Below are 27922 nucleotides of genomic sequence, written 5' to 3'. Positions count from 1 at the left end.
GAGAGGGGAGCAGATATTTATGAAGTGTTTACATCTATAATAATGTCCTACCACCCTTAACAGAGAGGGGAGCAGATATTTATGAAGTGTTTACATCTATAATAATGTCCTACCACCCTTAACAGAGAGGGAAGCAGATATTTATGAAGTGTTTACATCTATAATAATGTCCTACCACCCTTAACAGAGAGGGAAGCAGATATTTATGAAGTGTTTACATCTATAATAATGTCCTACCACCCTTAACAGAGAGGGGAGCAGATATTTATGAAGTGTTTACATCTATAATAATGTCCTACCACCCTTAACAGAGAGGGGAGCAGATATTTATGGAGTGTTTGCGTCTATAATAATGTCCTACTGTACCACCCTTAGAGAGGGGAGCAGATATTTATGCTGGTAGGATATTATCACAAGGTAGGACAAAATAACAGATATGGTTATACATTTCCGCTACGGGTAGGAAAATATTTTAGGTAGGAAAAAATTTCAGAACACCGGCAAGGCAAGGCTACCTAATCGGAACAGATAGGGGGGGGGCGACAGAGAACATCAGCGGCCCCTACTTATCTTTTAGCCTTCCAGAAGGACAACTACGAGCCGGCTAACGAGGGCAAGTGTCAAACATATGGTTGTCACGTACATGGAAGGTACCGAGAAAGGGGGGGAGATGCCCAAAGGGCTTTAAAAGGGATCGATACAGCTGATACATATGGCAGAGCCTCCTCCTGTACATGCTGAATGTATGTCAGACGGCCGCTCCCGGATTGCAATCTGTCAGACAATAAACCGGTGATTTGCAACTTCTCCCCGTGTCGGCTGTGAATCTCTTCTCATCCACGGACCCGGTGGAGACGGCGTGCTCCAACAGTAACCAAAATGCTGCTACACAAAGATTTAAAAATGTCTGGTGCATCTACTATGGTGATTTCGTCAGACGTGGACATGCTTCGCGAGATCGCTTTTCATTTCAACGAGAAATCTCGTCACAAGATCTCGTTACACCCCTTCAGTTTAGTGTTTGTGGGGTCTGACAAATTAGAAGATGGACCTTCGATATTAGCCTTACACTGTCAATAACAAACATATATTAGAGCTGAACAGTGCACTGTTATAATCCTGATAACAGCATGAAAAAAAGTATTATTCATTAATTTATTATAATAGTTAATATTTGTTTATACGTTATAATTTTTTCAAACTGTCACCTTCGTTTCACAGTGTATATTGAAAACAGAAGGAAGCATATGAAAGTACGTTAACATACCTGGATAAAATCGATTTGGATCCATAATAAACAGCACCAGGATGTTTAGCAGACTGATGACAGCACAAGTAACAGCCACTTCTCTGGATCCTGAGAAACACCAGTAACACAAGGTAACATTCAGGGAATGTTTGGCAGTACTGAGATGCAGTTCTGCAGAACTGATCCCAGGTTAGATACCGTTCGATATCAACATTCTGAAAATGCGACAGTACTTCTTTTTTTGCAGTACCGTAAGTACCATTGGCAGTGTATGCACCGAGGCAGCAATTCTTCCAGAACTGACAGGGGTAGCATATATACCTACAGGTGTTCCAGTCTATCGCCCACATGCACAGGAAAAATTACATATGGATAATCGTTTACATTTAGCTTGATAGTACAACCGATATTTTATTAGATTAATTTACATTTAGCTTGATAGCGATATGTTTTATCCCATACTGCTGCAGTTAATTAATAATCTAATAAGACATCGGTTGTACTTTCAAGCTATATGCAAACAATTTCTTAATTAAAAACACACTATTAAAATACATTTGTAAACGTATTTTACTGAGAACGCTTGCTGAAGCGGTAAGGGTGAGCTTGAAACTTACGGGGTACAAATGCCTCATGAGCTGAGTGAAACGTCACAGGGAAGGCTGAAGAAATTTGACACGACCGTTCTAGCCTGGTTAATTGTTAGCCATTTTTAGTTCCTAACAACATATTGTGGGGTATTTTGCGCATAAAACACCATAGCAGCACGTCCACAGATACCAGTTGTACAGTACTGTGTGCATGACCGATTTAATGAGCCACAAAAAAGGTGGAAGTGCTAATTAACAGTTCAAAACTACAGCTTTCAACTGTTCAAACAGCGATGAAAAGGGATGTCATTCATAGCAATCATTGCAGCATCTATGAAAAATTGTTGCAATACTAGCACATAAATCATAGTACAGTTTTCTGTTCTGTTTATTTACAGAAATGCCATTTTTATAATGTTCAAATGTTTTTAATAAAGGAGTTTATGGTTACATACATGGAGCAATCTTTTTTTAACCATGGTATCGAATTGGATATTGAGAATCATGGAATTCTACTGGTACTCTACTAAATTTCTGGTATCATGACATCCCTAGGGGATACATACCGAAATATAAGCAGTTATATTAAACGTTAAAGAATTTAAAGATGTTTCTCAATCTTAAAGACAAGCACCTGAACCACAGGTTGTGTATGTTATTCATCCTTAGTATTGGAAAAGGGCCCCTCAATTAGGTTACAGTGAGGAACATAAGTATTTGAACACCCTGTGATTTTGCAAGTTCTCCCACTTAGAAATCATGGAGGGGTCTGAAATCCACATTATAGGTGCATTCCCACTGTGAGAGACAGCATTAAAAAAAAAATTCAGGAAATCACATTGAATGATTTTTAAAGAATTTATTTGTTTTGCATTCTGCACATAAGTATTTGAACACCTGAGAAAATCAGTGTTAATATTTGGTACAGAAGCCTTTGTTTGCAATTACAGAGGTCAAACATTTCCTGTAGTTCTTGACCAGGTTTGCATACACTGCAGGAGGGATTTTGGCCCACTCCTCCACACAGATCTCCTCTAGATCTGTCAGGTTTTGGGGCTGTCGCTGAGCAACATGGAGTTTCAGCTCCTTCCAAAGATTTTCTATTGGATTTAGGTCTGGAGACTGGCTAGGCCACTCCAGAACCTTGATATGCTTCTTACGGTGCCACTCCTTGGTTATCCTAGCTGTGTGCTTCGGGTCATTGTCATGTTGGAAGACCCAGCCACAACCAATCTTCAATGCTCTGAGTGAGGGAAGGAGGTTGTTGCTCAAAATCTCACAATACATGGCCCCATTCATCCTCTCCTTAATACAGTGCAGTCGTCCTGTCCCCTTCGCAGAAAAGCACCCCCAAAGCATGATGTTTCCACCCCCATGCATCACAGTAGGGATGGTGTTCTTGGGATGCATCCTCCAAACACGGCGAGTGAAGTTTAGACTAAAAAGTTCTATTTTGGACTCATCTGACCACATGACTTTCTCTCATGCCTCCTCTGGATCATCCAGATGGTCATTGGCAAACTTCAGACGGGGCTGGACATGTGATGATTTGAGCAGGGGAACCTTCCGTGCAATGCATGATTTGAAACCAAGACGGCGTAGTGTTCTACTGACAGTGACCTTTGAAACTGTGGTCCCAGCTCTCTTCATGTCATTGACCAGCTCCTCCCGTGTAGTTCTGGGCTGATTGCTCACCTTTCTTATCATCAGTGATACCTCATGAGGTGAGATCTTGCGGAGGTCCACAATTTTGTCTCTGGTGTCTTTTGATAGCTCTTTGGTCTTGCCCATGGTAGTACACACGTATGACGTCTGACTTAAGTGGAGTAGAGGTGGACTTTTTAAAGGCAGAGTAACAGGTCTTTGAGAGCCAGAATTATTGCTGATTGCCAGGTGTTCAAATACTTATGTGCAGCAGTGCAATACAAATAAATTCTTTAAAAATCATACAATGTGATTTCCTGAATTTTTTTTATGCTGTCTCTCACAGTGGGAATGCACCTACAATGTGAATTTCAGACCCCTCCATGATTTCTAAGTCTAAGTCTAAATAAGCGATTTCTTGGTTGACAAAGTTATTCGTTTGATATACGCTATATATACGTTTCAGATCAGATTCTGTGTGAGTGAAGTGATGTTTCATGAGTAAAATGGAGTATAGTATATATGTAGTATAGTTTTTAGCACAACCTTTGTACCGCTGCTGATTTATGTGCGTGCATGCGTGCGTTGTTTTTTTTTTGTTTTTTTGGGGGGGGGGGCCTTTCTCGTTGTCTGGCCCAGGGGCCCACGGACTCATAATCCGTCCCTGCTATTAACTAGTTTAGATAATTCATTGTTCTTCACACATACAAACATTTATTAGTGAAATTCCTGATCTCTCCTGGATCTTTAGCCAATTAACTTTCATAAATCCATTTAATTTACTACTGCTGCTCTGTTATCCATAAAACAATTTTAAATCATAAACTTATATGACAGAATAAAATTTATATCAATTTGTTTTAAAACATTCTTTAAATTAATCAAAATACAAGAACATATCAACCATATTTAATGGGCTCACCTTCAGTTACACCCCACAGGATGAACGCAATGCAAACTATGCCTGCTGGAACTGCGACAAGTAGGCACTGACAGCACCGCTCACGGCGCAGCTCACGGTGCAGCTCACGGTGCAGCTCAGACCACTGCTCATAGGGCCCCTCAAGGCACAGCCTACGACACTCATCCTGTCTGCTTTCAACTATAGACAAAGCAAAACCAAATTTAACCACATGCTCTTTAACATTAGATAATGGTTCATGCAAAGTTTAATGATCTACAGCCATCCTCAGATGGTCATTCTGCTGCATGCTCACCTACAGACACTCAGTACAGACTGTCAGTCTCACCAGATGCAGCTCCTGTATTTATTTTTCGTATAATTTCAATGAGGACATCAGCTTTGGTTCACTGTTTTGGTTTGCTAGGGTTTACAGTGATAAAACTTTCGGAAATACTTCAAATTCACACATAAATGTTTGTTACCAGAGGCAAAGGATCAAAGTAGGGCTGTGATATATGAGCATATATATTGGATGACGAAATAGAAACGTTTATCTTTTCATATGCTTTATGATTTATTTCCTGGTGTCGCAAAATACACTGTTTACGGCAACATTTTTTCAAGGTTACGTGCCTCATAGGATGTGGCCCATTTAAGGAAAATTTTATTGGAATTTATTATTTGTAACCCACAGAAGAATCCACAAATACGTATTTTTAAATTTGTGTTGTGTAACATCGATTTGTACACGTGCAATGTGTTTTGCACATTTGTGGATCACTTCCTGTTTGTGGACCGTGTTACATTTGTGAATTTCCTCCTATTTATTTTAGGATTTTTGTCCAATTCGTACTGCTATGGAACCACTAGGAGTTCTGGGTGGAAAAATATTTTTTGAAATACACTGCTTAAAAAAATTAAAGGAACGCTTCAGAGTATAGCATCAAGTAAACTAAACTTCTTGGATATTCATCTGGTCAGTTAAGTAGCAGAGGGGGGTGTTAATCAGTTTCAGCTGTTTTGGTGTTAATGAAATTAACAACAGGTGTCCTAGAGGGGCAACAATGAGACAGGTGGGGGCCACTGACATTTTTCCATCCTAATCTCTTCTGACTGTTTTTTCACTAGTATTGCATTTGGCTTCAGTCAGTGTCACTACTGGTAGCATCAGGCGGTACCTGGACCCTACAGAGGTTGCACAGGCAGTCCGACTCCTCCAGGGTGGCGCATATTGATGTGTCATTGGCAGACGTTTTGCTGTGTCTCCCAGCACAGTCTCAAGGGCATGGAGTAGATTCCATGAGACAGGCAGTTACTCTAGGAGTGATGGACAGGGCCATAGAAGGTCCTTAACCCATCAGCAGGATTGGTATCTGCTCCTTTGTGCAAAGAGGAACAGGAAGAGCACTGCCAGAGCCCTACAAAATGACCTCCAGCAGGCCACTGGTGTGCATGTCTCTGACCAAACAATCAGAAACAGACTTCATGAGGGTGGCCTGAGGGCCCAACGTCCTCTGGTGGGTCCTGTGCTCACTGCCCGGCACCGTGGAGCTCGATTGGCATTTGCCATAGAATACCAGAATTGGCAGGTCCACCACTGGCACCCTGTGCTTTTCACAGATGAGAGCAGGTTCACCCTGAGCACATGTGACAGACGTGAAAGGGTCTGGAGAAGCTGCGGAGAACATTATGCTGCCTGTAACATTGTTCAGCATGACCGATTTGGTGGGGGGTCAGTGATGGTCTGGGGAGGCATATCCATGGAGGGACACACAGACGCCTACAGGCTAGACAACGGCACCTTGACTGATATTAGGTATCAGGATGAAATCCTTGGACCCATTGTCAGACCCTATGCTGGTGCAGTGGGTCCTGGGTTCCTCTTGGTGCACGACAATGCCCAGCCTCATGTGGCGAGAGTATGCAGGCAGTTTCTGGAGCATGAAGGAATTGATACCATTGACTGGCCCCCACGTTCGCATGACCTAAATCCAATAGAACACCTCTGGGACATTATGTTTCGGTCCATCCGACGCCACCAGGTTGTACCTCAGATTGTCCAGGAGCTCAGTGATGCCCTGGTTCAGATCTGGGAGGAGATCCCCCAGGACACCATCCATCATCTCATTAGGAGCAGCCCCGACGTGGTCAGGCATGCATACAAGCACGTGGGGGCCAGACAAACTACTGAGTACGATTTTGAGTTGCTGCAATGAATTTTCAGCAAAATGGACTAGCCTGCTGTATCATTTTTTCACTTAGAATTTCGGGGTGTCTTTGAATTCAACCCTCTGTAGGTTGATAATTTTCATTTCCATCAAACGATGTGGCATCTTTTTGTTCCTAACACATTACCCAGTCCAAATCAATATAGATATCTAGCATGACTTTTTTCCCATTGAGATCTGATGTGTTTCCAAAGTGTTCATTTATGTATTATATTTTTTTATGTACTTTTAAGTTTGTGTACTTTAACACAATAGTTCTGCAGTCCCAAAATACACTTACCCACTTGCTATTTGCTGCAATGTGACGGCATGGATAAACCTAAATAATGCAGCCATGTCTGTATTATAGTTTTACGTTACCTCACAGTAATTTCGCCATCCCTTGCAAGAGTTTTCCATTAATAATAATAACTGTATTGAAATACAAAGCATAGAATTAGTCGACTAGTAATTATAAACCTAAACGATTCAGACAGGTCCAGTTAAGTTTTCTTTAAGCATTAAACTATGGGGGAAAACGCACAATAAATGTGTTCTAATACGTATTTATTAATATTTGCACTATTTCCATTCACTGCCAGACAGCTGGACTATTGAATATGAAATGTACATATAGAAACAAATATAACACCTGAAAAACCTGAAATATACTATAAACATTTAAAGATATTAGTCAGAAAACTACATATAAAGCTATCTTTACTGCAGTGACGACGATAAGGTTTAAACTCAAACCCACTTCCTGGAATATTTTAGTATGGGTCTGCATATCCCCACATACGTCATCAAGTGAGAATACCAGGCCAAACCTTGAAAGTGGGTTCCGGTTTAAACCTCAACTATGACACCACGGTAAAGTTAGCTTTATATTCAGTGTTCTGGCTGTAATATCTTTCAATATTAGTTTTATTATATATATATATATATACTGTATGTTGAGGGAACCTGGACCCCCGACGAGAAGGGGGAGCAAAATCCTAGGGCATATTATGATTGTTTGCAAGGTCTCGTTGCAGATTTCTCTAAACAGATCCAGGAGGTGAGACCAGAGAACCAGCCAGCCAAACCACACACGGCGGAGTGGGTCCTCCTGAAAGTCATCAAACGGAAGTGGTCAGAGCCCAGGTGGACGGGCTCCTTCCAGGTCACTGAGAGGACGTCACACGCGGTTCATCTGAAAGGCAAAGGCGACACGTGGTTTCACTGGAGCCAGTGCGCGGCTGCGGAGGACCCAGGGAGAACCACAGCAGAGATCCAGGAGGCCCTGAGGGAAGGAACCCAGAGCGTCAGTTCGGCTGAACTAGACGCAACTTAGGTCTCAACAGAAGGGGCAGAATAATCCCCTGACCTGAGCAACCAGAGCAGGGTAGTCCACCCCTGCTCCAACGACCAGAAAGAACAAAAGCACCTCATCCACCGCCAGACAACACTAGGACCAGGATGAAGATCAAGATAAAAAGGGGAATGTTGGGGGAAACAAGTGTGTTATGTGTGATGCTTAAAATGCTTAAAGTGTTAATGATTAGTGGTTTGTGAGCCATGCCAGCCATGGACCCCGAAGGGGGGCCGCGCCTGTGGCGGGCTGGGAGTGGAATTTCCCTGAAGCTCAGGGTTTTTGCCCTCCTTCCTAGGCTGGATGGACAGATTGTGTGTGGAACTCTTTGGAGTCCTAAAGGGGGGAGTGTGCGCTATGTTTGGGGAAGAATGCTGTACTTACATTCCTAATAACACAGCACCAGACGGCTCAGTGACCAGGGCACTCGAGGGTCTCCGGACCCTCTCCAGAACGATGCATGCACACTCTGGGATCAATAACATCTGGGATGCTTGGCTGACCTCAGCGTTCGGACAGTGGAAAGGCTTAATGGGCTCGCTTTTATTATCCTTTGCTACTTTTACTGCGATTTTAGTTACTTGCGGGTGTTGTTGTATTCCCTGCCTGCGCGCACTGTCAGTTCGTCTCATCACTACCGTGATAGAGAAGCGGGATGGCACCTATGCGCGGATGATGCCTCTCCTGCCTGTCGGGCCGGAGAGGGGCAAAGGTCATTTGGACAGCTTTGAACTACGACTCCCCCGCCAATAGGGTGATCTCCTTGCGGAGACCAAAAGGGGGAATGCAAAATTTCATAAATAAGGGAAAATATTACTAATCAGCATAATCAGGGTGATCTCCTTGCGGAGATCAAAAGGGGGAATTGAGGGAATAATTAATAAAATAAAAGGGAATGATTCTATAAGACTGTAACTATTCAAAACAAGAACTGACTGGCGCGCCGGCAAGGCAAGGCTACCTAATCGGAACAGATAGGGGGGGCGGCAGAGAATATCAGCGGCCCCTACTTATCTTTTAGCCTTCCAGAAGGACAACTACGAGCCGGCTAGAGACATACATGGGGTTGTCACGTAGACGGAAGGTACTGAGAAAGGGGGGGAGATGCCCAAAGGGCTTTAAAAGGGATACAGCTGATACATATGGCAGAGCCTCCTCCTGTACATGCTGAATGTATGTCAGACGGCCGCTCCCTGATTATAATCAGTCAAGAGAATAAACCGGTGATTTGCAACTTCTCCCCGTGTCAGCTGTGAATCTCTTCTCATCCACGGACCCGATGGAGACGCCGTGCTCCAACAATGTCTATGTATATCAGGTTTTTCAGGTGTTATATTTGTTTCTATGTGTACACTGCAGCAGAAACTGATTAGAATCAAAATCAGAATCGAGTTTATTGCCAAGTATGTTCACACATACAAGGAATTTGCTTTGGTGGTTGGTGCCAGACTTCGAGATGCGGTGGTTAATATATAAATATATATACATAGAGTATGTACAGGTACTAATATAAATAGTTAGTGTATGTGAAATATGATACAGCAGTGGAAATATATACATATTTAAGAGAGTGCATGCTTGTGCTAGGATGGGGAAATAGTAATTGAGGCAGCTGGTCAGCACAGTGTTTCAAGGTGAACGGGGAGATGTAGTCTGGACAAGCAGCTTTGCGGGGGTTCAGCTTCTTGAAGACCTTGTTAACGTCCCCCTCTTGAATATGAAGAGGTGGGGTGTGAGGTTGTCACACCAGCAGTTAGTGTGGGGGAGGTGGTCTGTGGTCGGCATGGGGAGCTGCGGGGGGTGATGATGTGTGAACTGTCCAGTTGTCTTTCAAAGCGGCAGTAGAAGTCATTCAGTTGATTTGCAAGGCGCAGGTCATTGACAGAGTGGGAGGCTGTGGGTTTGTAGTTAGTAATCTGTCTGAGCCCCTTCCAGACAGACGCGGGGTCGTTGGCTGAGAACTGGTGTTGGAGTTTCTCAGAGTACGGTCGTTTAGCATTTCTCATCACCTTGCTAAACCTGTTCCTCCAACTCCTTGTACCTGTCCTTGTTCCCACTTGTGAATGCTTCTTCCTTCTGCAACCTTAGCTGTCTGAGCTTAGCTGTGAACCAGGGCTTGTCATTGTTGTAACTCACCCTGGTGCGTGTTAGTACACAGCAGTCCTCACAGAAGCTGATGTAGGATGTTACAGCCTCTGTGTACTCATCCAGGCTATTGGTATCCGGAACACATCCCAGTCAGTACAGTCCAAGCACGCCTGAAGGCTCTCTGCAGCCGTGTTGTTCCAGACCCTTGTAGTCCTTGCTGCAGGTTTCTTCAGCTTTAGTTTCTGCCTGTATGATGGTATAAGGTGCACCATGGCATGGTCGGAGTGGCCCAAAGCAGCACGGGGTATGGTGTGATAAGCATTGGGGACTGCTGTGTAGCAGTGATCCAAGGTATTTTCTTCTCGGGTTGGACATTTAATAAACTGTTTAAATTTTGGAAGTTTGTTGATGAGGGTTCCTTTGTTAAAGTTGCCGAGGACAATTACTAGAGAGTCCGGGTTGGTCCGCTCCGCACTGTATCTGGTCGGCCAGCGTGTGCTGCGCGTTTTTTACGTCCACTTGTGGTGGAATGTAAACTCCGACTAGAATGAATGACGCGAATTCACGAGGGGAGTAGAAGGGTTTGCAATTTATGAAAAATGATTCCAGGTCGGAGGAGCAGTGCTGAAGAATCACAGACACATCAGGACACCAACCGTTGTTTATAAAAAGCATATTCCGCCGCCCTTTGATTTGCCAGAGAGTTCCATGTCGTGGCCTGCGCATAGAAGCTGGAAGCCCGTGAGCTGCAGCGCGGAGCCCGGTATGAGTCCACACAGCCACGTCTCAGTGAAGCATAGGACGGAAGATGCGGAAAAGTCACGGTTTCTCACCACCAGTAGCTGCAGTTCGTCCAGTCTGTTGCACAATGATCGTATGTTGGAGAGGAATATCGCGGGGAGCGGTGTGCGGAGTCCCCGCCGGCGTAGGCGCACGAGCGCACCGGCGTGTTTGCCTCTCCTCTGGCGTCTCGCAGCGTGAGATAAGGTAAGAGCACTTTTAACCAGAATGTCCAAGATTTCAATTGGAGATACCAGAAAAGTTAGTAATAAGTCCACTGAGGTAGTTTTTCTGATGTTCAAGAGCTCTTCTCTTGTGAAAGCGCAGCAGGAGACTGAATTAACAAACAAAATAAAGCAAAACAGTGCACACCAACACACCGAGGCAACCATCCGCGGCGCCATCTTGTTTAAGATTGTTTAACAACCCCCACTGCTACTTAACTGACCAGATCAATATCCCAGAAGTTTAACTGACTTGATGCTATACTCTGATTAAAAAGTGTTCCTTTAATTTTTTGAGCAATGTATATCATTATCGGGATATGAGATAACATATCAGGATATGAAATTTTGGTCATATTGCACAGCCCTAGATCAAAGCATGTTCATTACATAACAGTTAAGCTCTGTAATGGACAGGCAGCCCATGTGGAAACAGTCCTGCCTGATGCCCCATGTCTGCTTAGATGCCCTCTACAGGATAAGTGACGTCAAACATGCAATAACTGATGTCATCAGAATTACTAGAAATGAAAAAGCAGATACTTCACAGCCATTCACATTTGGTTTTCCCTGAGCTTTACAATAGTTAGATAGAAAGTGAATGTTTAAAAATTACTTACTTTCCTTTATATAATTTCTGGCAAGTAAAGCAACAGTAAGTATGACGACAGGTATGACAGCGAAGCACAGCACCAGAATCCCCCAAATCCAGGATGAATAACCTAAAAAATGCAGAATTACATTCAGATTTAATTTTTCCAAACAGACTTGACATACTAGACTATAATCAGCATGTCTGACCCAATAACTACTCTATGAAATTGGGGCACAAATTGTTTTATGTGCATGATTCTTAATTGTTAATTGATTCACATTATTATTAAGGGAAAATAAAATCATAGATTGTGCTGTGTTGCTATATTAAAATGCATCTTATTTAGAGCTGAAAACTGCACTAGAAGTAGAAGCCTGAAGCATAAATGCATTAATTTATTTTGTCTATAAAACTAACTAAACCCAGTAAGAATATAGCATGTGTATACAGATCAGTCTACAGCAGAATCTCAACACCCATATATATTAGGGCTGTCAAAATTAACGGGTTAACGCGGATTAATCCATCATCATGATTAATCTGATTAAAATTTTTAACGCAATTAACCCATCTGCAGCGCAGAATGATTCAAAATCCCTGAAATGTCTCTGTCAACCCATTTCGGGCAGTTTTAGTGTGTTCCATTTGCCCTCGGAACTCATATTCCGATTCGGATTCCGGAGTTTTGAAGCCGGAAGTGACTACATGCGCTCCCGTTTCTCTGAGATCCGAGAAATATCTCGGAGCAGCACAGAGGATCCCGAGTTCAGAATCCAAGATGGCTGCGCCCTTTATCAACAGAAGGGAAAGTTGTAGTTTTATACTATTTAAGCACTGCTTCTCATTTGTGGCTCATTAAATCGGTCGCACACGCTATACCGTACTTATCTGTGGATGTGTTGCTACAATAAATGTGAATAAGTTTTATACTTGAAGCACTGCGCGTAATGTGCTATCAACTGATATTGCTATTGATACAATGGCAATTAACCGGGCTAGAATTGGACTTCAGGATTAGTTGGGTTATTTGTCGGATTTACGGTAGTTCGGGCTAATTGTAAGCGAACGAAGATAAAGACCATTTAAACTGAGGTACCTTAAATCCGACAAGTTGTCCGGCTAAGCAAAAAATCTTGCTTTTTGATATGGGTCCATGGTATTGCACTTCTGTGGCAGATGGAATGCATCCGACTCATGTTCAAGATGTTCAATAAACATGTTAAGTGCATGTATAATCCCTTTTTTCTTGAGTCTGTTTGCTCATGCAAAATGAAATGTGATTAATCTGATTAAAAATTTTTATCATTTGACAGCACTAATATATATATATTTATGTACCCATACTGCAAAAATACTATACATTGCATTGACGTACATATTATTACCACTTCTTGTCTTCATTTTACACTAACCTATATGGCTATGCGTTTAATTTTTTGTTTTTTTTTTCCTATTTAATTTTTATTCTCATTTTCGCACACATAATATTGTTACACTGCAGACCTTGAGCTCTACAATTTCATCTCTCTGTATACTTGTATATGGCTGAGATGACAATAAAGTTTACTCTGAAACTTTACTCTGAGAACCACTGACCCTCAGGACAATTAACATGAGATTTAATCACACAAAACTATGTTGAGATGCATGTTAAAACCAGTCATTCTAGTGATTCACCCAGTGTTATGTTAAGCTGACTTTTAACATGACGGCAACTAGGGCTATATTCATGATGAGCAAATGGTCAGTTAAGCAAAGTGATCAAAAAATAAGGTTAAAACATCATAAATAATTAGAAATTGTTACAAGCAGTCTCCAAAATGAAAAGTAAAGTGGTAACCAAGTCTGAGGGAGTTAAAATAAGGACAATATAATAAAGGTGTTTAACAGTTAAAGGAGTTTTACATATAGATCATACAGGTGGATCTTCACCAGTAAAAACATGAGTCTCAGTCTGGTTTAACCTACAGTATGTGACACCTTGTGTAGGTGACCTGGTGACTCACCCAGTGCTGCTATCCTGGCTGTTGTTCTGCCACCAGGATCAGAATCTGAGTAGGCTTCACACCTGAACTCCCCTTTGTCTTCAGTCCTGACTTTCCTCAGTTTCACTGAGAAGTTTCCTTTGGGAATTTCCTCAATGTAGAATTCAGCTCTTCCAGAGTATCTCTCGAGTATATTTCCTTTACTATACTGAAGCACTATGATGCCAACTTCTGTCTTTGTCCATTCCACCTGAAGCTCTGTCACATTAAAAGTGGAGTTCACAGAGCAGCTGAGAGTCACATCCTCTCCAGCATGTGCATAGACAGGCTCATCTGCACCCGTCACCACCAGCCACTCTGGAACAAGAACAGGAAGATTCACACAACCTGGCACCCTGGCATTTACCAGGCCCTCGCCGACGAGCTCCCCCCAAGACCTGGCTTCAGGGTGGGGCCCCGATCTCCCCAGTTCAGGCTGGGTAACATCTTCCTTCGTGCTAATCGTCATGGGGGTCTATGTGAATCAACTTTGTCTGGCTGCTGACCTAGGATCAATTTACCATGGGAGAACCTACCAGGGGTAACAGCCCCAACAACATAGTTCCTAGGATCAGGAAGGAAACACTGAAATGAGCCTTGCCCAGATTGGTTTTATAACTAAAAACAGCTGGAAACACCGCGTGATGAATAATTGTGCATATTGATTTCAATAGGAAGCCACATTTCCAATGGGATTTTAAAGCTATTTTCAGTATTTCTTTACAAAGGTAAATGCTTGGTACTAGGGCTGGGCGATATCATATCATATCTGTATTATATCACGCATGCGCAATAATCACTAGTGCTTCAGATGACAGGCACATTTGGCTGTGCGCCAGCTTTTCTGTGCTATACGGAAATTTATTTACACCCACAATTTAAGCAGTTTAGTAGTATGGCTAAAATATTGAGGCTTTGTATCAGAGCATGTGAGCGGAGTGGAGCGGTGAGAATTTCTGCTCCTCGCTCACGAGGCTGTTGGCTCCGTCCACTCCTCCGCTGTAATTCGCACTAAGCCGCTCCGCTCAACACCGCTCCTCGCTCCACTAAAATTTCCTCCCGCTCCAGTCAAATCGGTCCACGCTCGCTCCAATTTAAAAGAGGGACAAATAATCTGCATGCCTAACAAATGTCACCTTAAACCGAAGCCTTATATCATAAAGAAATATGAGCAACGGCAACATTGCCACTCAGAAAATATTTATTTTTAAGCAACATATAGGCAACAACGGACAGGTTTGGCGATCGCATTCCACAAAAAATAGGCTTAAAAATAAAGGAATCAGTAGGATTAATATCCTAAAGAATATACAGGCTAAGCATCCGCATTTTAAATTCCTAATTTTTTTTCTGTTGATGCTGCTGCTGCGTCTCTATAAAATAAAATTTCACTGACAGCGTGAGTTATGATTAAATGCGACCTTTCTTTGCAAGTTTGCCAGTTTTCAGTACAGTACAATCATTCCATTCCCGGATCACGCGTTTGTATCAAATGAAAAAAACAAAATCGGACATGAGCGCTCGTTATCCGTTTGTTCCATTTTTTATTTGATCACAAAATGGGAAATCGGAAAAAAGGGCCATTGTCCGTTTTGTCGTTTTGTTTCTGGAAACAAAAACTGAAAATACGAGTGGTTTTCCGTTTTTTTTTGTTTTGGTTTCATATTGAAAAACGGATGAACGAATGAAACACGGATTATCGTGCCTCTTAAGCCATAAAATAGCGACTCAAACGGAAGACTCCCAAAACCCCTGATATACTGTTAAGGAGGCACTAACGGTAAACGGGAGACGCCCAATACCGCTGATACACTGTAATGCAATGCACTAACGGTAAACGGGGAGACGCACTTCGGCTCCGACTTAAGATTTTGTTTACTGATCAGATGAAAATCTTTTTTGTGGTTTACCTGCTGTTTAAGCTGGATGAAAAATTTAACAGTCACCACAGAATCAGAATTTTAAAACATATCAGAAACAAGTGGATAATTATTGAGTATGCTTTCATCTGAATACAGGCAAGACAAAATTTATATTTTACTAAAATTTTAAAGCCATGCAACAGTTCTAACACATAAAATAAGCACTTTAACTTGGAAGAAGACCTGTATTTATTAAAATTACCACACTCGTTCTACATACTACGTTAAATATTCCTTAAGATAATCGTAATTTTGTTTATTAAGCATTATTAAACGAACCTTGGTTTTGTTTTTAAACGATACATACCATCAGAGTTGAGAAACTTTAACAAGATTAATATAATTGTGAGACTTTTGATTTTCATTTTCATCCTTTAGGTGCTGATTACTTATTTTCTTACGCAAAGAACTGTTTTTATCACCCCCACACCTCGTTTAATACAGCTCAGTCTTTATACAAAATGTCGTCCTCCTGAATTCACTTTCAGTTTACATTTGGTAGGCTTAAACTCTGGGCACATGCGCAGTCTAACTCTGTCAAAGACACACGCAGGCGCACATGTACATTATGCATGACCCGGATCCGGAAGCTACGGATCGAGTAGGGTGTACGGATCGTGTAGTGCACTGTGACTTTCCTTTACATGTATAGTTTTGTACTTTTGACAGAACATTGTTTTTACCATTTATGTTGCTATTGTTAGACATTTTTAACGTGTGTGTGTGTGTGTGTGTGTAAAACATACTGCAATATGTAATCTTTTAAACAGCAGTAATCAATTGTGTCTATTATTATTACATGTATAATTTGCAGGGTTTGTTTGAGAAAATAAAAAGGTGTCTTGGTCCTTAGGCAAAACTTCGACTGTCCGTAGTGTTACTTAAATTTTTGCTCTTGTGCGATTTAGTCTTTCTGTCATGTGTGTACCTAAATGATGAAAATAATCGCATCTCGAGTAATGTACTGTATAATGCACACGATTACATTCCACTATTCAAATTGTTTTCTACTTGACTGCTTTTGCAACATTTGCGCAATTTCAGGATGTCTAAAATACCTATTGTATGCTTTCTGTGTTTAGAGTTGATATTTGTAATTTATTTATAAAGATTCTTGTACTCTAATAACTGCAACCATGTGTTCTGTGTGGTTCAGTGGGCTTAGCCTGCGTGCCTGTAATCACAAAATTGCCAGTTCAAATCCAGCCTCAGCATGTCTGTGGGTCCTTGAGCAAGGCCCTTAACCCTCAGCTCCCTGGGTGCAGCCATGAGTGGCTGTCCTTCACAGACAATTTGCTTACAAAGAGCAAGTTGAGGGAGATGTAAAAGACAATTTCCTCATCGGGATTAATGAAGTGATGATAAGTATTATTATTTAACATTTATTAAAATGTTGAATTGTGAAATGCGGTTCTTGTTTTTTTATTTCCCCTGACTTAAGTAAAACAAGGTGCTAATACTAAAGAATGTGTGTTAACTATTTGCATGGACATTTCTGAGTAGAAAACAACAAAAAAAAAATTAAGGTAGAGCAACTTTATTTGAATGATGAGGTAACTTAATATTTCAATGAATATTGAATTAATATTAAGTAGGTATTACTTAATTTAGCTTTTGGATATAGAAGGAAAAACATGTTTATTGTACTTGATTTAATGGTGTAACTAACACATGCATTAAGTACAACCAATATGAAAATTCAAATAGTGCCCACTGAATATCGAGTAGATTCAACTTAATATAGCTTTTAGTGTATTTAATGATTTCTGTTGGTGTAATAATGATAGTTTAGTAACAATTACTTAATAATACTGAATTGGGACTGTTGTGTATCCCAAGAACTAATACCAAGACCTTGGCATCTGCAGGTGTTTATTAATTCAGCTTGTGTCACCAACACAACACTTCACACACCTTGTACGCCGAGCCACCCGTTGCTGCTGCATGTATCCCATAAGGGAGTGTGCCTTCTTAAAGGGGCTCAACACATGTGGAGTGCAACCATATATAATACACAATCCACTTGTATTTTAAACAGATCATTTATCACAACGATCTACATCCCCTTCCTTTAGCTGAAACCTCCTGTCAGGGAAACACTTAACAATTAACAAATTCGTGGCATTACATTAACATAGCCAACAACTTAGAATGCCAATGGTTTTCATTATAACAATGTAACCATTGTAGTTACAAATCCCAAGATGGTCTCTACGCATGTAAAATACACATCAAATAAAGAATGGTATTGGCATGGAAGCAGCCATAATAAACAAAGATAGCAGGTATTCAAAATAAGAATCAAAGTGCCCCTAAACTTACATTAATAGAGCTCACTGTTCATATCTTGGGTTAGGCTTGCAAATACGACCTGAACGCGTTCTGTACGGTGCACTGTCGAACTTGTTAGGGGACAGTACCGTGTGCTTAGGTGGGTCAGTGCGTACAGGTTCTGGTTGAGGGAGGTGTATTATTTGTGGTGAATGTGGCGCAGGGGAAGTACAGTCCTGTGCACATGTAGTGGTGTGTTGAGAGTCAATGTCCTCGGGTGTAAGCTGCGGAGGAGGAGGCTCTGCAACGGGAAGGATGTGGCGTCGGTTCCTCCTATATGTTCTCCCATTGCATTGGACAGTGTAGGAATGAGGCTCCTTGTTCACCTTCTTTACTGTGCCGAGGTGGTTGTATCCTTTCGGGGTTTGCATTCTCACAACTTGTCCCTCTGCCAATGGTGGCAGTGGACAGCTCGAGGCATCGTAATAGCGCTTTTGGGTCATTCTCTTATGAAAGAGTTGTGCAGTGACTTGCTGGGCATGTTTGGGAGATGGTGCTAACAGCTTGGAGTTGACGGGAATGGTTGACCGTGTCTGCCGTGACAGCAGGCGTTGTGCAGGGGAACCTAACGTTGGGTCACGGGGAATGTTTCTCAAATTTAAGAGATTGAGGAATACGTCCGTTCCATCTCTATGAGATTTCTCCATCAGCTGTTTGGCACTACGGACCGCTCTTTCTGCCAGGCCGTTCGACTGTGGGAACTCTGGACTACTAGTAACATGGATGAAGTCCCACTGTTTGGCAAAGTCTTTGAATTGTTGACTTGTATACTGTCTGGCATTATCAGAAATGAGCGTGTGCGGTGTGCCATGCACAGAGAAATGTCTCTTTAATTTTCTGATCACGGCTGGGGATGTCGTGTCACGGAGAAGGTCAATCTCATACCAACCCGAGTATGAGTCCACGAGCACTAGGTAGTTTTGGCCACGCCACTCAAGCATATCTGTCACCACAATAGACCAGGGCAAGTCAGGAACTGGGTATAGGGTTAGTGGTTATTTCTGTTGATGTGGCTTTGTGCTGTTACAGACTGAACATGTGAGGAGTTCCGCTGTGATATCAGCAGTCATGGTAGGCCAGAAAATTATACCTCTTGCTCTGTGCTTGGTAGCATCCAGACCAGGGTGACCTCTGTGCACTATGCTGATGTATTCCCTCTGTAACGAGTGAGGAATGACTGTTTTGTGTCCCTTCATGACTATTCCGTCTTCCACAGCTAGTTCATCTCTGTAGGGAAAGTATGGCCTCACAGCAGGACACAAACTATGTTCTTTACTAGGCCAACCCTGTTGAATCACAGTGCTGAGTGCCTGTAGCACCTCATCCTCTGCTGTTTGCTTTCTAATTTCCTCCAGTCGGGCAGTGGCGATGTAACTGACGGACATGACCTCAAATCTGTCATTTCCAGCATCTGGAGGGACCTCTGTGTTCGGAGCACGAGACAGGGTGTCCGCAAGATACATGTGCTTACCTTTCTTGTACACCAGACTGATGTCGTAGCACTGTAACCTGAGCATCATTCTCTGTAATCGTGCAGGGACTGTGTGAATGGGTTTCTTCAGAATGGTCACCAGGGGCTGGTGGTCCGTTTCGACGATTGTAGATTTCCCATACACATAATCCCTGAATTTGGTACAGGCAAATACGACAGCAAGCAGCTCCTTTTCAATTTGCGCGTACCGTGTCTCTGTGTCTGTGAGCGTTCGAGACGCGTACGCTACTGGTCTGCCGTCCTGCATACACGCAGCACCAAGTCCAAAACACGAGGCATCACAGGTTAATGTAATCGGCCTTTTCACATCAAAGTATGACAAAACAGGCGGGGTGGTCAAACATGCTTTGAGGGTCTCAAATGCCTGTTGGTGCTGCTGGTACCAGCACCATGCAGTGTCTTTGTGCGTCAGCTGTCTTAGAGGTGCAGCAACATCACTAAAGTTCGGAATGAACTTCCCCAAGTAATTTGCCATCCCAAGGAAGCGCTGCACCGCCGGAACATCCCTGGGAGCTGGCATCTTAGAGATTGCCTTATTTTTGAAGGATCCGCCTTCAAACCTTCACGAGTAAAAATATGGCCTACATAGCTGACTTGGTCCAGACGGAATTTGCATTTGGCAGAGTTTAGTTTGAGCTTAACCTCACGTGCTCGATTAAGCACTCTTTTCAAATTGATGTCGTGCTCAGCAGCATCGCGGCCTCCGATGATGATGTCGTCTACAATGATAGCACAGGGGTACCCTGAAAACAACTGCTCCATTGAGAGCTGGAACACCTCGCTTGCGGAGCTTATGCCAAAGGGCATACGAAGAAATCTATAGCGCCCAAAGGGAGTACTGAACGTGGTCATCATAGAGGACTTGCGGTCAAGACGTATCTGCCAGAAAGAATTCTTTGCATCCAGCACTGAAAATACAGTTGCTCCCGACATCTGGTGTGGAAGTAAAATTGGACATTAGTAGGCCCGGGAGGGGAGGCATATTGGGTCTGTTATGTCTTAGGCCTTAGGCCAGAAGAGATTGTTTTGAATACTGTGTGACCTCGCTTTGTGATAGCTGCCTGCAGTTGGCTCCGCAGAAGCTCGGACCTTGAAGAGGCAGACAGTGGAGCAAAGGGGGGGAGAAACCACTTGCAGGAAGAGACTTGAAGCCGCCCCAACTGGTGCACAAAGAGTTATAGCTTATTAAAGTAGTTGTAGCAGTCAATATAATGTGTTATGCAATTGATTGCATCATGTTAATCATACTTATGTTAATCATACTAATCATATGTTAACCATGTATTTTCAGCGATTCAGGGACAATACGTCAATGTATTAATCATTAATCAATGTAACACCCAAACATTAACAGTGATTCAATGTCATATAATTAATATCTATATACATATCTCAAGTAGAGTCTAGAAGCCGAGGCTGTCTCCAGTAAATGGGTGGACTTCACCTTGCTACCAAGGTGAACCAATGGAGCAGGAGAATTGTGTTTGTTATACGTTTCAGCTTAGTTTGTTGATGTTTCATGACCAATCAGGCCTTAGAAGTCCTGGGAGTTATGGTTTATCTACTGGTTGCTCTGTGTGCTGGGTGTGACTTGGTACCAAGTGCCAGAGTGTGATGGGAGCGCTTTGCTGAACTTGCTGGAATAAAAGAGATTTTCTTTACTTACCAAACTAAGAGGTCCAGACTTTTATTCTAAGTCCTTGATTTATAATTTTTCTACCACAGTTTGGCGCCCAACGTGGGGCAGCTGAGTTCTTTGTTTGTTCCAGACGATGGGATCCTGCTATAGAAGTAGGTAAGGCGTAGAGCCTGATGGGACCAGATCCAGATGAGATTAAGGATTGGCCCAGTCCCTTGTCGGAGGAACAACGGAGACCATGCTGTCCCAGACCTGAACATTCCTGAGACTGATTTGGCCGGACCTGTTTTGGTGAGATAGAGGCTTCTCTGTTTATTCATTCTTGCTGCTGCTTTGCTTGTTGCTGAAGGTTATGTGTTTGGTAGTGTTTGAGTGTGTTATGTGAAAGTCCGCCGTGACTGAGGGGATCCAAGCACGGGGAAGCGCTGACCACGGTTAGGAAGGCCGGTGGGAGAGCGCTCATCCACCTGTAGTAGGGAAAGGGTGCTGTCCAAGTGGAGACCTGAGTGACCTATTACGTGGAAGAGGTGGATGCACGAGACCTTTGGGAAAGTCCGTGATTTTGGTGGCGCCACTGTATATTTGTGTGACGGGGCACAAGGAAGGCGGCAGGGAAGTCGTCACCCGCAGGGGTCCAGACACGACGGTGATAAGGCTTGGTGCAGCAGGGGCTGAGGGCAGGGTGGTGTGTGCTCTGTGTGGTGCGGCATTGTGTGGTGAAGGCTGGACAGTGAATGTATTGCATGCGGTAGCACAGCACTGCGTAACAGGCCAAGGATGGGTAAGATTCCTGTGTGAGGACAGGAACAACCTAAGACAGGCGCTGTCGTAGACCCCTGGCACTGGGCTGAGGCACTGTTCGGGGTTTGGCCCACTCTCGGTCCCACGGGAGTATAAAGATGTATGTTGATAGGGTGTATGGGTTTTGGAGAATGCGTACGTGGTAAAGGGTGTGGGGTCTCCCAGGTGCAGTATCCTCAGTGGGATAAACAATACATGGAGTTGATTTTGCTCCACACTGTTGCATGCAGGTGCTAAAAATAAAAGGAATAGTGGAATAGCCCTGTGGACTAATATAGCAAAAAGTGTCTGGGGAATCATGTGTTGGACCTGAGATATACTGGGATAGGCTTGTTAATTTGCTTTTAGGACACTAAATGTTTGGAATAACACTTAGTTCTTTTTGATTCATTCGTCACCCAGTAACAAGGTGTCTTGTTTAGTTTAGTGACCACCCAGCAGCTGTGTGCTTTGTACAGACAGCAACTGCCTTGAGAAGGGGAGTTTGTAGGATATCAGGGTCAGAACAGATATTTCATAGGTCTTATGTTCAACGCCATTTGTTAAAGGGTAGATATGGTGAGTGCGTCAAGTAAACATTCACACCCTCCTGAAAGGGACTCAGAGATCGAGGGAGAGATAATGAGGAAATGTAATAAAGGGGGAAACAGTCCCCAAGGCAGATAATGGAACGGGTTACTGGCCTGAGACTAAAGAAGGCTTGTAACACATCGTCAGACTGGGGGTGGATGGCCAAAGGAGGGCACTCTAAACATACTGGAGCTAGAATGTTGTGAAACAATGTTAGAAAGCAGGGAAACTGGTTATTGGGGTAAGGGAATGTACAGGCCAGAATATTATTTTCGGTGGAAGTCTGTGGCCTTGTTGAGAGCTAGGAAACCTAGGGAACAGTTAAGTGATAAGGAAAGCCGTGTAATGGTTAGCAGAGAGGAAAGGGGGGCGATCCGACTGCTGCTGTTTCTCCGCCTGAAGCTGGTGCTGAGAAGAGGAAAAAGCCTAATTCAGATATCTAGTCCTGCCTGAAGTGTCCCCTCCTCCACTGCCGTCACCTGCACCTCGTCCTCCTGCCTATGTTCCTCCTCCTTTTTGGAGAGCTGAGCCTTCTGCCCCTGATGCTGAAGAAGGGGGGGCAGTGGGACTGATGCCACAGCATTCTGTGAAACAGGAAGACTTTCTCTACGCCGAGAATGAAGGTGGAAATGGGGGAAGACGGTTTCACAGTGACCTCAGAGGCTTTGGGACTGTTTTGCTTATCTGAGAAGGATATCTTTGCCACTTGGTGGCTAGTGGATGACACAATCCTGAGAGACTGTATCCCTGAAGGACAAGATCAGCCTGACAGATTGCATTACACTGCTCAGTTTTCTGGACAAGGAGGATTTTGAGACTGTTGTGCTTGATGACCTCTATGTGGCAGAGGACAGGTCTGCGGCATCTGTCTGTTTGTCGGCCGGCCAGGAACAGTGGTATGTGGGAGGTTCGGTCCCCCATGTATCATACAGTATGGGAAAAAGGGGTCGCTAGAATGGAAGAATTTAGGACCCTGGGTCGCTGAGTGTGAGAAAAGGACTGAGTGGGTACGTGTGGAGGAAGGTAGGTGGATGAGTGGAGATGGTCAGGTGCAAAGGTATAAAATAGACCAGTGCGTAGAGGTACAGAGAAAAGGGGATGTAGAAGAAGATAAGGAGAAAGGTGTTGATCCTCTGCCATACTGGTTAGGGGATGTACCAGATTGCTTGTGGGCAAAAGGGAAAAATTTTGGTCGAGTGGTGTCAGCTGAGCCTTTGGTGGTCCACCCCAAGTCTGACTTTCGGCCTCACAAGGCCCAGTATCCCTTATCTAGAGAAGCAGAGGAGGGAGTGAGAGAAGTACATGCAGATCTGGTGAAAAGGGGGGCTATTAAGGAAATTCTCCAGTTAATTCTCCTATCTTACCTGTGAAAAAGGCAAATGGTACTTGGAGATTTGTACACGATTTGAGGGGTGTCAATGCAGCCATACACCCCAGAGCTCCTATTGTACCTAATCCAATCACGATTCTGGCTTCCATACCAGCGGAGGCTAAATGGTTCTCTGTCATTGACTTGGCTAATGCTTTCTTCTCTATCCCAGTAGATCCAGATTCCTAGTATTGGTTCGCCTTCACCTTTCAGAGGAAGAGGTGGACCTGGACAGTGATGCCCCAGGGCTACACAGAGGCACCTAGCATGTATGGACAGGAGCTGGAAAAAAAAAAGCAATTTGGAGGGGTTTACTGCGCCGGGGGGTAGCACACTGGTACAGTATGTGGATGATTTGTTGCTTTGCTCTCACACTCGTGAGTCCTGTAAACAGGACACCATAGCTATGTTAGACTTCCTGGCAATAAAAATTGGGCACAAAGCCTCCAAAGAAAAGCTGCAGCTGGTGTCACAAAGGGTTAAATACCTTGGACATGTGTTGACAAGTGAGGGAAGGTCATTAGGACCAGACCGAGTGGCATCCATACAGGAGATGCCCAAACCAAAGACTAAACAGCAATTGCTTTCAGTCCTAGGCATGATTGGCTATTGCAGGCCTTGGATTCAGGACTATGCACAGAGGTCACAGCCCTTGGTTGATTTGACAATTGGACTAGGACTGACAGACAGACTGACGTGGACGCCTGAAGCCGAAGACGCCCTAATTGATTTAAAGCAGGCGTTAATGTCAGCCCCAGCTTTGGGGGTGCCTGACTATCAAAAGCCATTTGTGCAATATGTGGACGAAAAAAAAAGGGTTCATGACTTCAGTCCTGACTCAGTATCACGGGGGGAGGTGCAAACCGGTTGCCTACTACTCAAAGCGTTTGGACTCGGTGGCTCGAGCATTACCACCTTGCCTTCGAGCGGTGGCTGCAACAGCAGAGGCAGTGATGGCGAGTGCAGATCTGGTGCAGCTGCATCCACTGACACTTCGAGTTCCCCATGCAGTGCACGCGATCCTGACACAGGCCAGGACATCTCATTTGACGCCTGCACGATCAGTGCATTATCAGAATGTTTTGCTAACACTGGCAAATGTGACTGTGGAAAGGTGCTCTGCTTTGAATCCAGCGACCCTCCTTCCCACGGGGGTGGACGGGGAACCGCATGATTGTTTGCAGGTCATCGACTGTGGGTGCAGACCTAGGCCAGGTCTGACTGACATCCCACTGGAAGGAGGAAACATCCTGTTTGTTGATAGGAGTTCTTTGCGGCAGGAGGATGGATCACAAGCGACCTCCTATGCTGTGGTGCGAGATGGATCACTTGTGGACGGAGGGCAGCTGCCTAGACATTGGTCCGCACAGGCGGCTGAGCTGTTTGCACTGCAACAGGCCTGCAAACTGCCCGAAGGACAGAAAGTCACTATCTACACAGACTCAAGATACGCCTTCGGGGTGTGTCACGATCATGGTGCATTGTGGAAGCAGATAGGTTTTCGCACCAGCACTGGAAAACCCATTCAGCATCATCAATTAGTGGAGCAATTGTTGGACGCTCTCATGCTACCCGAACAGGTGGCAATAGTGAAGTGCCTGGCCCACACAAAGCGGACTGATGAAATCAGTCTGGGGAATGACCTCGCAGACCAGTGGGCTAAAAGTTTAGCTAAAGACTCCACTGGGTTTGGGAATAAGGTTTTGCTAGCAAAGGATGTTGATAAACTATGCCCTGATAATGACCTTGTTTTGATTCAAACAGGTGCTACAGAGGGTGAGCTCCGCGGATGGAAACGGAGCGGTGCACGGTGTGATGGGAAAGGCGTGTGGCGACATTCTGGGACTAACCGACCTTATCTTCCTAGATCTGCATATCCAGGAATGGCCAAAGCCGTTCATGGCTTGGATCATGCGTCTCGTGACGGGATGGTGGCAGCTGTGACTCGGGTGTGGCATACCCCTGGGTTTGCCGCAGCTACTGCCCAATTCTGCGGGAGGTGTATGGTGTGCATGAAATTCAATGTGGGGAAGGGCATCCTAACCGACCCGGCAGTGACCCCGAGTCCCCAAAGCCCGTTTGATCACCTACAAATGGATTTCATTGAGCTAACGCCGTGCAGGGGATACAAGTATTGTTTGGTGATTGTAGATCTGTTTTCCAGATGGGCATTCCCTTGCCGTCGCCCTGATGCTCTGAGCGTGGCTAAATGTCTGCTGAAGGAGGTGATTCCTCGATGGGACATTCCATCTAAAATCACCACAGACAATGGTCCTGAGTTTGTCGCAGAGACCCTGGCTAAATTGTCCCATTGGATGCGAGTCGATTTGAAACATTATTGCGCCTATCACCCCTGGAGTGGGGGGATGGTGGAGAGGGCGAATCAAACTCTGAAACTGAAATTGGAAAAAATTTCAGAGACGACTGGCCTGCCCTGGGTTGATGCCCTGCCCCTGGCTTTGTTATTCATGCGAGCCAGGACACACCACCAAACAGGGTTGGGTCCATTTGAAGTGTTGACTGGGAGGCCAATGCGTGTTTTGTCTCCCTCGCGATATGTCACACTGGAAACTGTGGATGGGGATTTGCTGACTTATCTTACAGGTTTGCGGCAAGCGATAGGTGCAGCCTGGGACCAGGTTCGAGCCATTTGGAGGACTCCAGAGGGAGAACCACTACGAGCTGTGACACCGCTTGACCCAGGGAAATGGGTGTTGGTTCGTGACCTGAGGTGGAAGAGATGGAACACGCAGAGATGGAGGGGACCACACCAGGTCCTGATGCGGGCTCCCCCTTGTCCATGCAGGGATGATCCTCTCCTTCCTGCTTGGCTCTAAGAACCACAGCCCCAGGTTGTCGTCAATATGACCAGCAATGCCAACTCTGCTGGTGACTCGTGGTCCATCCAACCGCCGCCAGAGCCCATCGCCCAGCTGCGCTTTTGTCTGGAGTATTACTTTGCTGTGAACGCTGATTCTGTGTGAACAGCGCGGATTTTGCGTGTTCAAAAGGGGGGAGTGTGGAAGTAAAATTGGACATTAGTAGGCCCGGGAGGGGAGGCATATTGGGTCTGTTATGTCTTAGGCCTTAGGCCAGAAGAGATTGTTTTGAATACTGTGTGACCTCGCTTTGTGATAGCTGCCTGCAGTTGGCTCCGCAGAAGCTCGGACCTTGAAGAGGCAGACAGTGGAGCAAAGGGGGGGAGAAACCACTTGCAGGAAGAGACTCGAAGCCGCCCCAACTGGTGCACAAAGAGTTATAGCTTATTAAAGTAGTTGTAGCAGTCAATATAATGTGTTATGCAATTGATTGCATCATGTTAATCATACTTATGTTAATCATACTAATCATATGTTAACCATGTATTTTCAGCGATTCAGGGACAATACGTCAATGTATTAATCATTAATCAATGTAACACCCAAACATTAACAGTGATTCAATGTCATATAATTAATATCTATATACATATCTCAAGTAGAGTCTAGAGGCCGAGGCTGTCTCCAGTAAATGGGTGGACTTCACCTTGCTACCAAGGTGAACCAATGGAGCAGGAGAATTGTGTTTGTTATACGTTTCAGCTTAGTTTGTTGATGTTTCATGACCAATCAGGCCTTAGAAGTCCTGGGAGTTATGGTTTATCTACTGGTTGCTCTGTGTGCTGGGTGTGACTTGGTACCAAGTGCCAGAGTGTGATGGGAGCGCTTTGCTGAACTTGCTGGAATAAAAGAGATTTTCTTTACTTACCAAACTAAGAGGTCCAGACTTTTATTCTAAGTCCTTGATTTATAATTTTTCTACCACACTGGGATGCTACTTCCTCTACACTGCGCATTGGGTGATGGGGCCTCTTCAAGGCAGTGTTGAGATCTTTAGGATTTATGCACAGTCTGATTTCTTGTCTGTCCTTCTTATGTGTCGCGACCATAGACAAAACCCAGTCCGTTGGCTCGGAGACTGGCGTTATGACACCCAAACTCTGCATGCGGTCCAGCTCTGCTTTAACGCGATCCTGCATTGCCAGCGGAATGCGATGTGCAGGGCGAACTACAGGCTGCACGCTTGGGTCTACTGTCATGGAATAAGTGATTGGGAGTTCTCCAAGTTCATCCCTGAACAAGTCGTTGTATTCATTGAGG

General features: G+C 44.1%; 1 protein-coding gene across 3 annotated transcripts; it reads right to left on the bottom strand.

Moving 5' to 3' along the window:
• Positions 1–1250: 1250 nt before the first annotated feature.
• Positions 1251–16095, bottom strand: LOC111841391 (uncharacterized). 3 transcript variants are annotated; one of them, XR_011989201.1, is made up of 5 exons: positions 15889–16089; positions 13642–13977; positions 11661–11762; positions 4406–4585; positions 1251–1357 (listed from the first exon to the last, which is right to left on the bottom strand). XR_011989201.1 is itself a non-coding variant. In XM_072708776.1 (4 exons), exons 1-4 carry the CDS (start codon positions 15950–15952, stop codon positions 10699–10701), a joined length of 954 nt encoding a protein of 317 aa, XP_072564877.1. In that variant the 5' UTR covers positions 15953–16095; the 3' UTR covers positions 4593–10698. The 3 variants fall into 3 exon arrangements, 1 of the variants encoding a protein (XP_072564877.1); XR_011989202.1 differs by lacking the exon at positions 4406–4585 and having other exon boundaries at positions 1270–1357; positions 15889–16087; XM_072708776.1 differs by lacking the exons at positions 1251–1357; positions 4406–4585 and adding an exon at positions 4593–11150 and having other exon boundaries at positions 15889–16095.
• Between the last annotated feature and the right edge of the window lie 11827 nt (positions 16096–27922).

This window comes from Paramormyrops kingsleyae, unplaced genomic scaffold (genome assembly GCF_048594095.1).
Source record: "Paramormyrops kingsleyae isolate MSU_618 unplaced genomic scaffold, PKINGS_0.4 ups323, whole genome shotgun sequence".
Lineage (NCBI taxonomy): Eukaryota > Metazoa > Chordata > Actinopteri > Osteoglossiformes > Mormyridae > Paramormyrops > Paramormyrops kingsleyae.
This window is presented reverse-complemented; position numbering and strand designations above follow the sequence as displayed.

Bases quoted from the DNA above. Each gene is read 5' to 3' on its own strand.
- LOC111841391 (XM_072708776.1), bottom strand. From the start codon at position 15,952: ATGAAAATGAAAATCAAAAGTCTCACAATTATATTAATCTTGTTAAAG. The intron at 13,978-15,888 runs GTATGTATCGTT...TTCTTGTTCCAG, and splicing joins AAAGTTTCTCAACTCTGATG to AGTGGCTGGTGGTGACGGGT. The intron at 11,151-11,660 runs GTAAGTAATTTT...TTGTTAATTCAG, and splicing joins CAGAAATTATATAAAGGAAA to TCTCCTGCTGCGCTTTCACA.